Source organism: Papilio xuthus, unplaced genomic scaffold (genome assembly GCF_000836235.2).
Source record: "Papilio xuthus unplaced genomic scaffold, Pxut_1.1 DF828177.1, whole genome shotgun sequence".
In the NCBI taxonomy this organism is placed as follows: Eukaryota; Metazoa; Arthropoda; class Insecta; order Lepidoptera; family Papilionidae; genus Papilio; species Papilio xuthus.
Genome location: NW_013530472.1, coordinates 4,558,327 through 4,573,900, shown reverse-complemented (window position 1 = coordinate 4,573,900; position 15,574 = coordinate 4,558,327). Strand labels below are relative to the sequence as shown.

The 15,574-nt window shown below is 34.5% G+C and overlaps 1 protein-coding gene across 2 annotated transcripts in view; it reads left to right on the top strand.

Moving 5' to 3' along the window:
• The window catches only part of LOC106113849 (uncharacterized), a 25,624-nt gene extending 10,089 nt beyond the window's left edge, over positions 1 to 15,535 (top strand). Inside the window, exons 2-6 of one of the 2 annotated variants that reach the window (XR_001227682.1) lie at positions 11,763 to 11,862; positions 13,112 to 13,273; positions 14,019 to 14,148; positions 15,113 to 15,285; positions 15,381 to 15,535. Coding sequence is in view for 1 of the 2 variants with exons in the window: in XM_013306882.1 (XP_013162336.1) it covers positions 11,763 to 11,862; positions 13,112 to 13,273; positions 14,019 to 14,148; positions 15,113 to 15,210 (490 nt within the window). In the remaining variant the exon portion in view is untranslated. Of the gene's footprint in view, positions 1 to 11,762; positions 11,863 to 13,111; positions 13,274 to 14,018; positions 14,149 to 15,112 lie in introns of both variants that reach the window. The other variant, XM_013306882.1, reaches the window with a different exon arrangement.
• The last annotated feature ends 39 nt before the right edge of the window (positions 15,536 to 15,574 follow it).

Below are 15,574 nucleotides of genomic sequence, written 5' to 3'. Positions count from 1 at the left end.
GCTTGGCTTTCATGCCACTACGTTTTCGAATTAAAACATCTAGTTGGGCCATTATTAAATTAAAAGAAAAAAATTATCGATAAGTTATACGACGAAGAAAAAAAAAATATAATGTGGGTACTTCACTACTTGGTAATTAGTCGCTCGTAAATGCGTAAGCGTGAAATTGAACAATTATATTAATACAATAGGAAGCCAATTGAAGAGGATTTAGAAGGGAAACGATATGGAACGAACTCACTTTATCTTCCCTTGTCCACACAGTACTTCCTTTGTCTTGATGTTCGATGTTTGATTCCGACGACCGTTGAGCCGATGTCGCGGTAATTTTGCTGCACTCCGTTCGCTCCAAACGTATTGAATTAGCGGACTGTATTTTTGTTGATTCTTGAGGCTCGATGGACCATTTGTTTAGGCCAAACACAAGTATTTGGTTGTAATGGTTTAATAAGCGATAAATACAGAGTTACAAATAGACAAATTGATCGTTGCGCGTATGCATCGGCGGTCGAAAGCGGAAGTCCAAGTGACGTTTCGTGCCACCGCACGTCGGTTCGCACCGGTAGTGGTGTTGCCCGCACCTCAGGCGCGAACAGATATATTTACAAACATCTATCCATCCATCCATCTAAACATTTATAATATTAGTTTAATTACGACTGAATTCTTTAAATTGAAATTAAAAATGTCGGTAAGTTTTAGTGTGCGTATAACATAGTTTTTATATTGAGGAAAAGTTATATTGAGGTATATATTGTGTTCACTGAAAACATAAAAACATAATATAGATTGAAATGAGATAAGCATACCTAGTTTTTTTTGTATTTAAGTGTACATTTAGATGTGACGTCATCGTCAGCGAAGCGTGATGGCTGTCAAGTTCATAAGCATTTTCATATGTAAGGTTTAATGAGTACATAAGTAACATAATTTTCACATATTTTTGATAAATTTTGTATATGCAATATTAAAAACAAAGTTAGACTTTGACTCTTTATTATGTATTCAGAGTTGAATTGTTTACAAACGTTCGGAATTTAAATTAGTTAAAAGGTAAAAGAGCATCGATGGCTCAACGGTTAAGATGACTTGCATTGCAGGTCCTGAATTCAAATCCCGCTATATACCAATGTGTTTTTCATTAAGCATATATACATTTATCCAACGTTCTTACGGTGAAGGAAAATGTAATGCAACCTGCAAATATCATAGCAAAAATTCAAAGATACGTGTGAAGTCGCACTGGGCAAGCGTGGTTGACTATGGATAAGTCATCCTTAACTTGGATAGGCTCCGAGCCTCTCAATGGGGACCTGACGATGATGAAATGGTAACCAACAAATGTCTATAAAATTTACTTATGTCAGTTTAAAAATTTAAAAAAAAAATTGAACCCAACTGCAAGCAATACCTTTTGATAAAGTATCGAAGTTATGAGGTAAAATATTTAAAAAAAAATACAAATAAACTGATAACCTCCTTCGTGACTTCGGTTTAAAAGACAAAAACTCAGAGAACATGACAATATTTAATGTAAAATTGTCTTTTTGTATATATCATCTTTACATTTCCTGAAATCGTATTCAAGGTTTCTTTTTAAAGAACGTGATTTTTATACATACGTTGTTTACATAGACTACGAAAGTAAATAAATAAAGCTATATATCACATTGTGACATACACGTGATATATAGTGCACGATTTCGTGTGTAAACCAAACTTTAAAATAAATTTTAAATGCAGTTATCGTATACACGTTTCTAGAAATATATTATTAATATATGTAGGTATATTACATATTATAATATCTGTTATTATTATAAACTATAGATTTTTTTAATTTATATAAGCAGTTTAACGCGACTTCGTCTCAGCGGAATGAACAAAAATTTTCAATCACAAGTCACAATTTTCGTTCCCATACTCCTCCGAAACGGCTTGACCGATTCTCATGAAATTTTGTGATCATATTGAGTAGGTCTGAGAATCGGCCAACATCTATTTTTAATCCCGCACGGACGGAGTCGCGGGCGACAGCTAGTTAACATTATAAATGCGAATGTTTAGATGGATTGTTTGAAGGTATCTCCAGAACGGCTGAACGGATCTAAATGAAATTTGACATATTTTTATAAACATAGTCAGAAGGAACATAGAGGCTACTAATAAACTTTTTTTTTTAATTCAGCCCGGACAGTTGTGGGCTAGGCGACATCTAGTCTAATAATAAATATAGAATGTGTCACCCGAGGACAATGTCGCTTCCCAAAAGTAAACAGTTTTTAGTAGTAATTTCGGAGCGTATTAAACGCAAACAAATAACAAAACAGGCTAAAGTTAGCGTGGGTTTCCAATACCAAAATCTGTGTATAAAACATATCGTCATCCCCGTCATTATCTTTGAATTAATAGAGATAATAATACATTTTAAACTGAATTTTTTGGATTCAGAAACCCACGGTTAGTTACATATAATGCGACGATGTTAACTTTAGTTTAACTCTTATGGAATATCTTGCGTAAGATGGTAAAGCAGTGGATGTTATGGTCGTAACGTGATGTAGCCATTACGACCTACTTTAATAGTAAGCTAAAGAAACTATATTAATGATAGTTATGTATTTCCGTATATTACATTGATAAATCGATAAATAAACATACACAAATACTGGAACACAGAATGCAACCTAATGGTTAAGGATATCTGATATTCCACGACACACTAAATATTTTAGTCAAAAAATTCTCAAAGTTATACAGCACTTTCTGGATGAGCCGTTCTTTTTCTTCTTCTAATGCCTTTCCATTACTGGAGGTTGGCCGTCAGCTCAGTGAACCCTTTCCTATCTTGTGCCAAGCGAAAAAGTTGTTCAACGATGGCAATATTGATCCATTCCCGGATGTTTCTCCGCCACGACTTTCTCCTCCTTCCAACTCGTTTTCTATATAATCAATTTTTTTATTGTTTTTTTTTTTATTTTCACTATTTTTTTTGGATGATGTTAAGTGCCCTCTTGTTTCAGCCCTAGCTTGTAGGCGAACTAGATAAACTGCATTCGCTTCGCAGCGATTCCATAACGAACTTCAAAAATGTATAGAACTGACAATACCTTTCGTCAAGTCACGTCATTGTTGCACGTCAGTTCCATATATTTTTGAATTTCGAATTCAAAAACATAATTTAAATTCGTTATGGAATCGTTTCGTAGGGAATGCAATCTGTCTACTCCCTTCGCTTTATTCGTGGAATGACGATTTAGCCTTTCTATACGTTGATAAATCTTTTCATCTTTACCATTTCTCTTCCGGCTGAAGAGTTTCTATTGAACATCTGTTCATTACCATATTAGACAATGTGCGTTTGAATATTTATCATACTAAATCAGATTTACATACAAATGACAATCATTCAATGCTAAGTAACGGTGCATGGGATAAGTTACGATAAGATGCGACTTCATTTTTAAATTTGTTGTGCTTATTTAAATGATTTTTTCTATAATTATACATGACACATTTAGTCACTTTATATCTTTGTTTCTAATTCGTTGTAATAATACTTAATAGTATTTATTAAGTTTGGCTTGAAGTATATTTAAAACTAAACTCTCAAGGTTACTAAATCGCATAGAGTACATTGAGAGAATTAAATATTTGTCATGTCTCCAGTACATTATATTATGTAATAAAAACTACTTTGTTGAGATGTTTCTCTCTAAGTTTTAGTTTATTTTACCACTATAAAAAGTATGTTAAATACATTTCCGATATGCAAATTATTATCTTAAATCATCTACTTATATAATCCTTAAATTGTTTCAAAAATAAAACCATAAAAAAACTGGTAGAGACCACCCAAGTGTTCAAGGACAACGGGATGTACAAACCTGCAGGGCCTCGAGTTATGCAGAACAATGCGTTTTTGAAGGGCACATGCCACAGCTTAAATTAATGTTATCTTAATAATTGTTATACTGCAACTTTGTTGTACTGGCATATTCTACTGTCACTTGTATAAAAATAATGTCATCCCTTTTTATTCTCCCTTATAAAACAGAGATAGAAATATATTTTTGGACGGATTTCTGCAGTCTCTCAGTAACTTTTGAATAAGGTACTACAGATTCTTGTGTTATGATACTGGAACCACCAATGTATTTTATTGTGGGTGAAGAGTTCACGATTTGCCGGGGCAAATTATAAACGGCTTTAGTAACACACTGAAATCTTACTAATATTATAAATGCGAATGTTTGGATGGATGGATATTTGTTTGAAGGTATCTCCAGAACGGCATGAATCTCTTTGAAATTTGGCATAGATGTAGGATACGATTTTTATTTCCGCGTGGATGGTGTCGCGGGCGACAGCTAGTTGTAAAATATAAACGGCGTATGACGTCAGAGTAGAGATTGGCCTATTTAACGAGTAGGGCACGAAATGACGGTCATAAGAAAGTGCGTTCACTAGCTGCGCAGAATAACTAAGAAGCGTGTATCCTTATTTACGATACAATACTGTTTAAAAAAAGATTTACACTTTCAATGCCACAACGATTTTTACCTACTTGAACTTGAAAGTCATTGACCGGAGACATTTAACGTGTTAAAAAAATCCATAAGAAATGTAAAATCATCGGCATGTAAAACGTAATGCCCGGTTTACACTATTCCAGCGATCTAAACTTCATTGTGAGTTGTATATGCTTTCCAGTAATCCAGCGATGGTATCCATCACTGGATTGGAATAATGTAAACCAGGTGTAAAATTTCTTATCCCAAATAAAGACGACTATAACATTCACTATTTAAGAGTTTTGAAAGAGATCATAAAAATATTTTGGCTTCTCGTATATTTGAACTTTATCTCGTTAAAGGGATTATTGAATATTTGAAGAACGTAATAATGTTTACATAATATTATCTTAATTGATATTCGGATTCCAAACCGAAGTATCATCGGTAATTTTGTTTTTAATTAAACATGACCTAGTTTTCATTTATACTTGAGCTAAAGCCCATTGATTAACGACTGCATACTCGTATTACAAGATTGTGAGTTCTAATACATTATATGGCTTCATTCATAAACACATGCAAGCTTAAACTATCTTGAAATCATTAGTAAAAATAACATTCTAATAAATTCACAATACTAATATTATATATGCGAATGTTTGGATGGGTATTTGTTAGAAGGTATCTCTAGAACGGCATGGATCTCGATGAAATTTGACACACATGTAGAGCAGCGTTTGGAAGAACACATATACTACTTTTCAATATTTTTTTTTAAATTATACTGGCACGGTTTGGCGATCGACAGCCAGTTATCACAATAAAAGTTAACCCATGATTTACTTTTTTATTATGGCGGTGCGTGTGGCCAGTCCTTATTGCTTAGTATAACCTCTTTGGCGTTACCAAACAGGTTGGATATTATTCTCATTGAATAAACTCGGTGCATAGTGTGCTATTGACACTTTCATTCATAACTAACTGTCGCCCGTAACTCCGTCCATACGAAATTTAAAAAAACTTGATTAATAAGCCTATGTGTTCTTTATTTGTGTCAAATTTAATTGAGATTCGTTAACAGTGGTAGAGCCCGCTTTAACATCTTCGCACGAATCAGCCCGGCTCGCCCGGTGAAATACCACGACCACACAGAAGACAGGCGTCAAGTGGTGTGGCGTCAAAGTGATTAGTGTGCGTCCTCTCCTCCGCCGACTAAAAGTAGGCAACGCATATGCAATTGCGTATGTCTATGGGCAACGGTCACTTCGCTATTTCAGCGATTTATCTTATAACAAACTTCCATCGATCCATCTTAACTTTCGCTTTTATAACATTCGAAAAAGGTGTCAAGTATCAACGTGCTGTCTCCAATGTTACACATTGTAAAGATGTGAATCAAAGCAATAACATGTCAATCAATACTTCCGTTTTCATTGAATATGATAGGAAGAGAGTCGACTGAGATGTTTACTCTCATTGCTTCCTCTTCAACAGTTCCCAGGCATAAAGAAATCATATTAACAATAAGATTAACTACAGGAAAAGGTTTTGTTCGTATGTCGTGAGTACTTTTTTCATTTCAAAAGAAGTCAATGTAATACATTGTAGAGATTATTCTTTGACTTCACTATACTAACAGTAGGTTTCTGATATCAAAATATCTGAACTAGTTAGGAAGAAAATCCGACACTGCCGGTGTACTGGCGCAACACTAGCCTTACTAAAATGTCGACGTTTATGTCCCCTCGGAGAGCGTCGGTGGCTCAGGGGTTTCAACACTTTGCTTGTAATGGTCCTGGGTTCGAATCCCGCTATGTACAAATGTGTTTTTCGATTTCCGATTTACATATGTACATTTATCTGACATCGTGATGCAACCTGCACATATCTGCGAATAAATTCCAAGATATGTGTGTAGTCAACCAACCCGCACTTGGCCAGCGTGGTTGACTATGACCTAATCACCCTTAACTTAGGGTAGGCTCCGAGCCCCTCATTGGGGACGTATGATGATGAATCATTCTGACAATTGACTTTGTAACGAAAACGCGCCATTCGCGCCAAAGGATTTTAACTAAAAATACAGACATTTCAATTTTATTAATATGTATTTAGGCAATATTGTCAATTTTTTAATATTTCTGGTTAGGTTTAACAGTGGTAGAGCCCGCTTTAACAACTTCGCACGAATTGTCCCGGCTCGCCCGGTGAAATACCACGACCACACAGAAGACAGGCGTGAAGTGGAAGCAATTCCGCGTTTCGTCTGATGAGTGTGCGTCCCGGAGGCCAAAATTAGTCCTCTTTCCCTTTCCACCCTTTTTCTTATAAGGAAAGGATGGGAAGTGGAAGTGGACTTTCCGGATGAGAGGATGCATGGAAAGGGAAAATATTTTCTTTCTGTGCATCCTCTCCTCCGTCGATTAAAGGTAGGCAACGCATATGCAATTGCGTATGTCTATGGGCAACGGTCGCTTCGCTATTTCAGCGATTTCAGGTGACCGCTCGCTCGTTTGCCACCTTATGATATAAAAAAAAAAGCTTATAATTATGAATTTGTAGTAATCTTACCAAATTATGATAATTGCATAGTTTTTATGTATTAAAATCATTTATCGAATAAGCACAAGGATTTCATTACAAATAATTATTTAAAAATTGTGTACATCCTTTGTGAATTATCAGAATTTGTGGCCGACGATATAACATCGCAGTATCCAAGTTAACTTATGACCCGGATAAACAAGCGTCTGAATATTTTTTTGAGGGTAGGCTCCGAGCCCCTCGGTGGCGACGTATAGTGAGCTGATGACTATGAGATGTATGATAGAATTAGATTGTTTTATAAAGCATACTAGCTGTCGCCCGCAACTCCGTCTGCGCGTGATTAAAAATTAAATAGTAGCCGATTCTCAGAGCTACTGAATATATAAAATTTAATAAAAATCATTCAAATCGTTTCGAATGTGTATAGTGACAAGAGAATCTTACTAATATTATAAATGCGAATGTTTGGATGGATGTTTGTTTGAAGGTATCTTCAAAACGTCGAAATTTGGCACACATATAGAACGTAGTCTGGAAGAACACATAGGCTACTAATTAAGTTGTTTATTAATTCCGCGCACGGAGTCACAGACAGCTAGTTTTATATAAAGCGTAGATACATATAGTCATTACTAAGTTGAAATAGTTACGTAACTTCCTATTAATGCATCAGCATGCAATTTGAAGTCGGTCAAACGCCTCGAATAATGCGAAATTTAAATCATTGAAATATTATACATAAAAGTATTCAATAGTATCGTTACTAGTAATTAAATACTTTGCTTATTAAACTTTTTGCTTGACTAGGAATAAAAAACTTTAGGATGTTGCGGAAAAATATGACAATATATTGGCGCACATTTGACAGCGATAAAATAAAGAAGACGATTGGAGGAACACAAGCTATTCTATCTCATTCTAATGATTTTAACTCTCTCTCTCTCTCTTTCTCTGTCACTCTAATGATTTTCAATCTCCCTCTCTCACTTTTCTTGTGCGTCGATTTATGAACGTTTATTTGAATGTCACGCATAACCATAGATTTGGTTGTAAGGTGTTGCGAGATATCATGAGAAAGGTCATGATGAGAATGTAAATTATCTTTACTATATGTAGATTTTGTACTTCCAATATAATTATAGTCAACGTGTATTGTTTGTACTAAACGACTTTAAATGTAAAGACAAATTTTGTAAAATATTTTGTAGAACATCGTCACTATATGCCCTTTGAGAGGCTCGGAGCCTACCCTAAGTTAGGGGTGACTAGGCCATAGTCAACCTAGGCTCCATGACACTTTAGGGATGTGGAAAGAGTCCCACATAACCGGAGTGGCTTTCCCCGAGGCACCCGGTATTAGTAACGCATTCCTCCCGTCATCATCTTCCGTCCCTCTTAAAAATAAAAGCCATAATCACCCACGCAACCAGTGCATGTTGTTTGACTTCACATATATCTTTGAATTTCGCAGATATGTACAAGTTGCATCATACATTCCTTCATGGTAAGAACGTTGGATTAATGTACATATGTAAATAAACAAATCAAAAAACACATTGGTACATGGCTGGATTCGAATGCAGGACCTACAGATTACAAGTCAAGTGTTTAACCACTGAGCCATAGACGCTCTGGATTACGTTTTTGAGATATGTATGTTAAAAAGATTCTTAACTAAAAAGAGCCATAGTTTTAGAACTACGTGGTTAATATAAATACTTATCATCAGTGGAATTGTACCGTAACTGTGTCCGGTTTGTATTTTTATAATCTGCACGAACTTTGACCATCATTCTTTTTTGTTTTCGACTACGCGCTATTATTGTGGTATTGCAAGAAAACACTTAATACTCTTTGGGCACGACCTGAATACTGATGTACGTATAAAGAAATCAGAATTGATAATTAAAAATAGAATTAAAAAGTAACACGTTCATGTATACGAAGATGAAAATAGAAGAAGCGACGTGTGCCAGGACTGCGCTTAATTGAGGACCTTTGTCTCTGCCTACCCCTCTAGGATACGGACGTGAATTATGTTGTAGTAAACAGAATTTTGTCGGCATTTTTTTACGACAATTATAAAGTAACGAAAGTTGTCATTCCAATTGAAATTAACTTACTAAGAACCAAACATTTTGCTATCTGTTCAACGCTTCTTTTGTGAAGTGATAAAGTACTCTTGTACCAAGACTTTTCTCTTTTCTCCGACGGGATTTAGCATGGATTACCGTGTATTTCTGAGACCAACATCTGTGTAAATCGTATCGTCATCCGTGTCGTTATCTTTGACAAAACAGATATAATTACTTGTTTTAAACGGGAATTCGTGTCTCAGAAACCTACTAATGAAAAAGTTAATCAGTTAAACTTATAGTTAGAATTAATATCATTGTTACCTTGTTACTCGAAATTAATTTCATAGCGATGTTAAAGTGAGCAAATAATTACGGTTAAGCAAATACCTTGAACTAACAAATCTCATTTGCTGAATAAACATAAGAGTAATAAAGTCGATTAGATAAAACGTATGGAAAATTATTAAGGCCTCAACACTCATTGCGGTAACACACAAAAACTCTTCAATACTTGCAAATATATTGCCTTTTTGGACAATAACGAAGAGAAACATTCATATAAACAAAGTAAAATTGTACTAGAATACCTTACTGGCAGGCATAACCATTTTTACTATCCTTTTTCAATAAAATATTCCGTGATCCGTACATAAAAATACTCGATTAACAGCCTATGCTTTCTTCCAGGCTATGTTCTAAAAGCCAAATTTCATCGAGATCCATCCAGTCGTTCTAGAGATCTAACAAACATCCAACCATCTAAACTTTTTCATAATTAAGATGTTACGTTACAATTCACAGTTCGCTCACCGTCAGATATGTTAGTATTTTTATACTTTGGTAGTTGGTGCAAGCGACAAGAGAGTTACTATATTTAGTAACATGCATTTCATTGATCTTCCTGTTCTTGCACAATGAATCATCAGCTATGAAGCGGTAGTATAAACTCCTTATATCTATCAGCCGTCGTATCTTAATTCAATCCTTTCGTATATCCCCTTTGACAGAACCTATTTATATTATACATGTCTTATTATCCAGAATGAATTCTGAACAAAAATTGTATTTTGTTTTACATTTATTTCACATTTACATGAAATATTTACAACACTAAAAGATAAACATGATTAACCATCGGTTTTTGATACCAAAATCCACGTTTAAAGCATGTTGTTATGTCTGTTTTTCAGCAGTAATGACAGGGATGATGGTATGTTTTATACAGAGATTTTGGTATTAGAAACCTACGGTTAAGAGTAACCCATGTTTTGTGACATTTAGATAAAGTTTATATATGTTTTAGATAATTAGTTTGTAATAAAAAAGTTGTTATTAAAAATATTGTTTCAATCGCTTTACGCTTATATTTTTACCATACATGTTAGTAACTGGTTATTTAGTAACAGAGTTGCAGATGTTTCGAAACAAAGATAAGTAATTACTTGTCTGACGTAGTATAACTTGGTTAAGTAATTTGATGTCATTGCAAGTTGAATGTTTATTGTTGTTGAACGTCTTTGTTTGCTTTAATTGCCCACGATTTTCCACTACTATGGTACTTATAACCTAATAGTTGTCGCCCGAAACTCCGTCAACACAGAGTAAAAAATTTAATAGTCTATGTGTTCGTCCAGACTATGTTCTATCTCTATGCCTTTCAGCGATACCTATGCACCCGTTCTGAAGATACCTTCTGGTAAATATTCATCTATATAGGTCTAAAAAAAGGGATATAGATTCGTATCGATATATATTTTCTACTACTCGTTCACGTACCGATACGTGTTGCCGGTCCAAAGGTCTGACATCGACTGAAGCCCCTCTCTCTGGCATGTACTTATGGCGTGTACGCTCGAGACAAACAACATTATATTTATGCATACACTACACAAGGGTTTGACCCCGAACCCACTGAATCAATTTGTAAAATTCTTCCAGTGTTGAAAAGCCTGATAGGAAGAAGAAATCCCAGGATAACATAGGGTACATTATTACTAGATTTTCTGCTAGTACGTCGTATAAATCAGTCAACAAGTTGTTACAAAATGTCACAGTAATAGAGTACTACTCAATGCATTGACACCATGAATACTATCGCAGGAAAACCACATCCTTTAATTGTCTGCATCAATTCTGACAACTGACTGATAACAGGCTACAGTGAATACATTTTTAAAAATAATTTCATTATTTTAAATACATAAAAGTATGATATAGATACAAAGTTTGCAATTATAATTTATACTGTTCTTTTTTAAATATTTCCTTAACCCCTTTCTTCCTTTATTTACAAATTAGCCTGTGACCTTGACGAGGAATGCATTAATTTTCAAAAGTATTAAAATATTTGTAACTATCAGTCGTCCGCGACTCCGTCTGTGCGGAATTAAAATAAAACATAAATAGCCTGTGTTGTTCCAGACTATGTTCTACATCCATGTCAAATTTCATCGAAATCAATTCAGCCGTTATACCTTCAAACAAACATCCATCCATCCATCCATCTTAACAATTTTCACGTAATAATACTGAAGAAAACATCTTGAAAAGAACACGAATTTTGCGTATCCATGTATAATTTGTATACTTGTGGTAACCATGATTCTTCTTTACTTTTCAGGGAGAAAATTTGCAACTCCATAGAGATACCAATACTGACAAGATGCTGCTTTTGTTTTCCGCTGAGAAAAGGTCTCGTTGTCTTCGCTTATGCGAACCTAGTAAGTGTGTTCAAACTTGTATATTTTTATTGTATATATTAACCATGCTTTGCTATGTCACTTAACAATCATTTTAATTTAAAAAAGCCGTCTCTAGCATCCTAAGAATATTCTAGAAAAATTACATTTCGTCGTTTTTTTATGGCGAAGTGGTGGTGGTGGCCCATAGATATTCGTAATTGCCAATGCGCTGCCTACCTTTAAAAGACGAAGGAGGAGACCCTCAGAAAGTGATTTTTTTCCATTCCTATGCGTCAATCTACTCCACTTCCCCTCCCCTTACTTTTTTTATAACAAAATGTTGGAGAGGTGGTCTATTAACTAACTAATGTAAACAAGACAAAAAGACAAACATAATAACAACAACAACATTTTTAAAACATTCATAAAAAAGAGAATCAAAGAAGGTTATAGAACAATTAAGCTTGTGTCTATGACAGATTAAAAAAGATACAGTCTATGGCCTCAATGAAATTAGGAAACATCATTAACAATACAAATAGGTATGCTTTAAATTTTGCTTGGTTAATTCTCTCGTTGTACATAAAACTATCGTGAACAAAGCAACAAAGACAAAGGAATCGTCAATTTCACGATACATTTACGAGGACAAAAGTGTAATTGCTACTCGTACATTAATTATGAAATATAATGCAACCATTATCTTTATTTTACAATAGATATAACAGTAATATTATTACGTCATTATCTATATGATAACTAGCTGTCGCCCGCGACTTCGTGCGTGCGGAATTTAAAAGAAACATTATAAGTAGCCTATGTGTTCTTCCAGACTATGTTCTATGTCAATGCCAAATTTGGTCAAAATCCTTTTAGCCGTTTTGGGGATATCTTCAAAAAAACATTCATACATCTATGCATCAATACATCTATACTTTCCAATTTATAATATTAGTTAGAAGTGACTTGTCAAAATAGTTTAGAATATGTATCAAATCGGGGATAATACAATGATGTTATGAAGAAAATAACATTTATTCATATTACTACATATCTTTAAAGTTATTTTTCTCGATCTGTAAATTATTTTTCTAAAGGTGTAAAATTACACAAGTCAGCAGTCAGACTCTATGCGTCTATAAAAACATAGAAACGAAAGAAACAAAGAAACAAAACAAACATCTGAGACCAAAATTTCTGTTTAAAAAATATTTATACAGAGATTTAAATCTCACAAACCAACAGTCAAACGTAATAGGGAATTAACTATTGCTTATTTTAATTCCAGATCCTGACAGTGGTGGTTACAAGTTTACTGTCAATGTACATCTCTTATGTACGTAACAACGGCGTGACAGATGCAACAGAACTGCCCCGACTTATCGCAGATACCACCGTGCTAGTGCTGGAGTTAGGAATGTCCGTTATATTCATTGTCGCCCTACATATGGTAACTATTCATAGAAATATTATAGAGTAAAGAGCACAACAAGCCTATAACCAAAAGCCAGTAAATTAAAACAAAAGGAAATAAGTTATAAAGAAAATAAAAATGGACTGAATATTGTAATTTAGAATAAGGAATTTGTGCAAAAAGAATACGCACCAAGAGTCTATAGATGTCGTTTGTTGTAAAAATAGAAGGATAGATAGAGAATTTGGACATTAAACGTAAAGATAATGTTGTGTTTTGTAAATTTGACCGTGACATTTTAAGACCAAAATCTCGTTTAAATCATATTATCTCTGTTTTGACAAACATGACAGGGTTGACGAGATGTTTTATACACAGATTATGTTCTCCGAAAACCACAGTTAATGAATTATTTTATGACCTTAGAAGAGCTAAGTTATAAGTGTGTTTATTTTATTTTACAAGCGTATTCAGATGTGGAATATATGTAAGTAATATTAAGGTAATCTACAAAATATGTTGAAAATCTAACGATTTTTAAAAGCATTCACTGTACCTTTCTTGACAGTGAAATACAAAGAACATTTGTATATTTAGGACAATAATAAAATCATTTGGAGCGAATGGCGCGCTTTTTACCAAGTCAAGTGTCAGTGTAGTGAGTCCCCTCGTTGATATTTTAGTCGGTCTAGTGTTGTGCCGATACACCGGCACATTGTCGGTTTTTCGTGTTATATGAACATCATAAATTGTTGCTAATATTATAAATTGTTGTTTTCAGAAACATGTACTGTTGATGAAAATTTACTTGTATTTTGAGACTGTCTTCTCCGTCATCGGCTTCGTGTACAGCGTCGCCTTCCTCACCAGGGAGACGTCGGGAGAACTCTTCCTTATACTCTTTGAATTAAGTAAGTAACTTCATCATTATATCAGCTTGTTTGGGCCAAATACAGTGTCGAAAAGACAAATAATACGGTGCGCGTATGCATCGGCGGTCGGTTGGGATGTTAAAAGTGACGTTTCGTGCACGTCAGTTTGCACCGGTTGTCCCACGTCTCGGGCGCGAACAAGCATTAATCCACTGCTGGACTTCGTCTCTTCCACACGTTTATCCAAGACATGCATCCGTACGATGTTAACTTTATTTCTATGTCATTACAGCAATTTGTCTATTTTTACTCTTGCTCTCTTGTAACGGTTACTTATGTCATTCTTCATATTTCTTAACTAAATCTATGCTAAGTGATAACTGAGTGATCAGTTAATGTCTCTGAATGCAACGGTCTCTTCTAACTTATTTTTATTAATAAAAATATCAGCAGATTTTTGTTAATTAAATAATATTTCTTGTACCATTCAAACTAAGCTCTATGCTTGTGGTAGCACAAGGTTTACGACAATAGTAGAATGGCGGGATTCGAAGCCCCGACCATTGGATGGGAAATCGGACGGATAGATGCATGAAATGTAAATTTAGAACGAAGTGACAACAGATAGATAGACCGATCTTACATAGAGTAGAATAACGACAGAGAGCACATAAATCATTAAATTGTTCTTAAAAACATCGTTAATAATTCGTATATCATTTATTTATTCCGATAATCGTATCGATGAATGGACTGATAGCGAATAGCTTCGACCAACATCTCAAGTAGCTAAACAGTTGGATTAAGGGCATGATACAAAAGGCAGTTATCCTAGAAACCGCGCGCATCGTGAGAAGGTTCCTGTCTCTGCAGTCCTGACCACTGGTTGTTTGAGTCATGGGATTCCGTAGCCGGTGGTGCTTTTAATATATTATATTTTGTATATTTTTTTGTTTTAATAAATAAATGAATACATAATAATGCATATTATATCTAATTCCAGTGTTACAAATTTACCTGGTCATCTTAATATGGAGTTCAATTGTGAAGATGGAGAGGGACGGCACAGTGAAGTACACGAGAGACAGGGATCCCGCATAGATATGCAACAAGATTTATTCCTAATAATACTTTTGTACAAATGTTATAAGAATTGTTTTAACATTTTCTTTTGATGTAAGGTGTAAATTTTTATTACAGTAGCAAAATGATATTGCTATAGCCTTATAATAAAAACGAAATATTTATAACAAGGATCGATTTGGTTTAAGGTAATACGGATTATGAAAGCCAAATTGGGGATATCAAATTTCAATGTAATAACCAAATTATGAAAACAGATGAACATCAAATATCAATAATATAGATAAATTAGCGGACCCGACAGACGTTGTCCTGTCTACACGTCTTTAATTCGAATATTATTTAAAATTTGACACTGCGATGGTAGCGCCGTCTGTCGGAT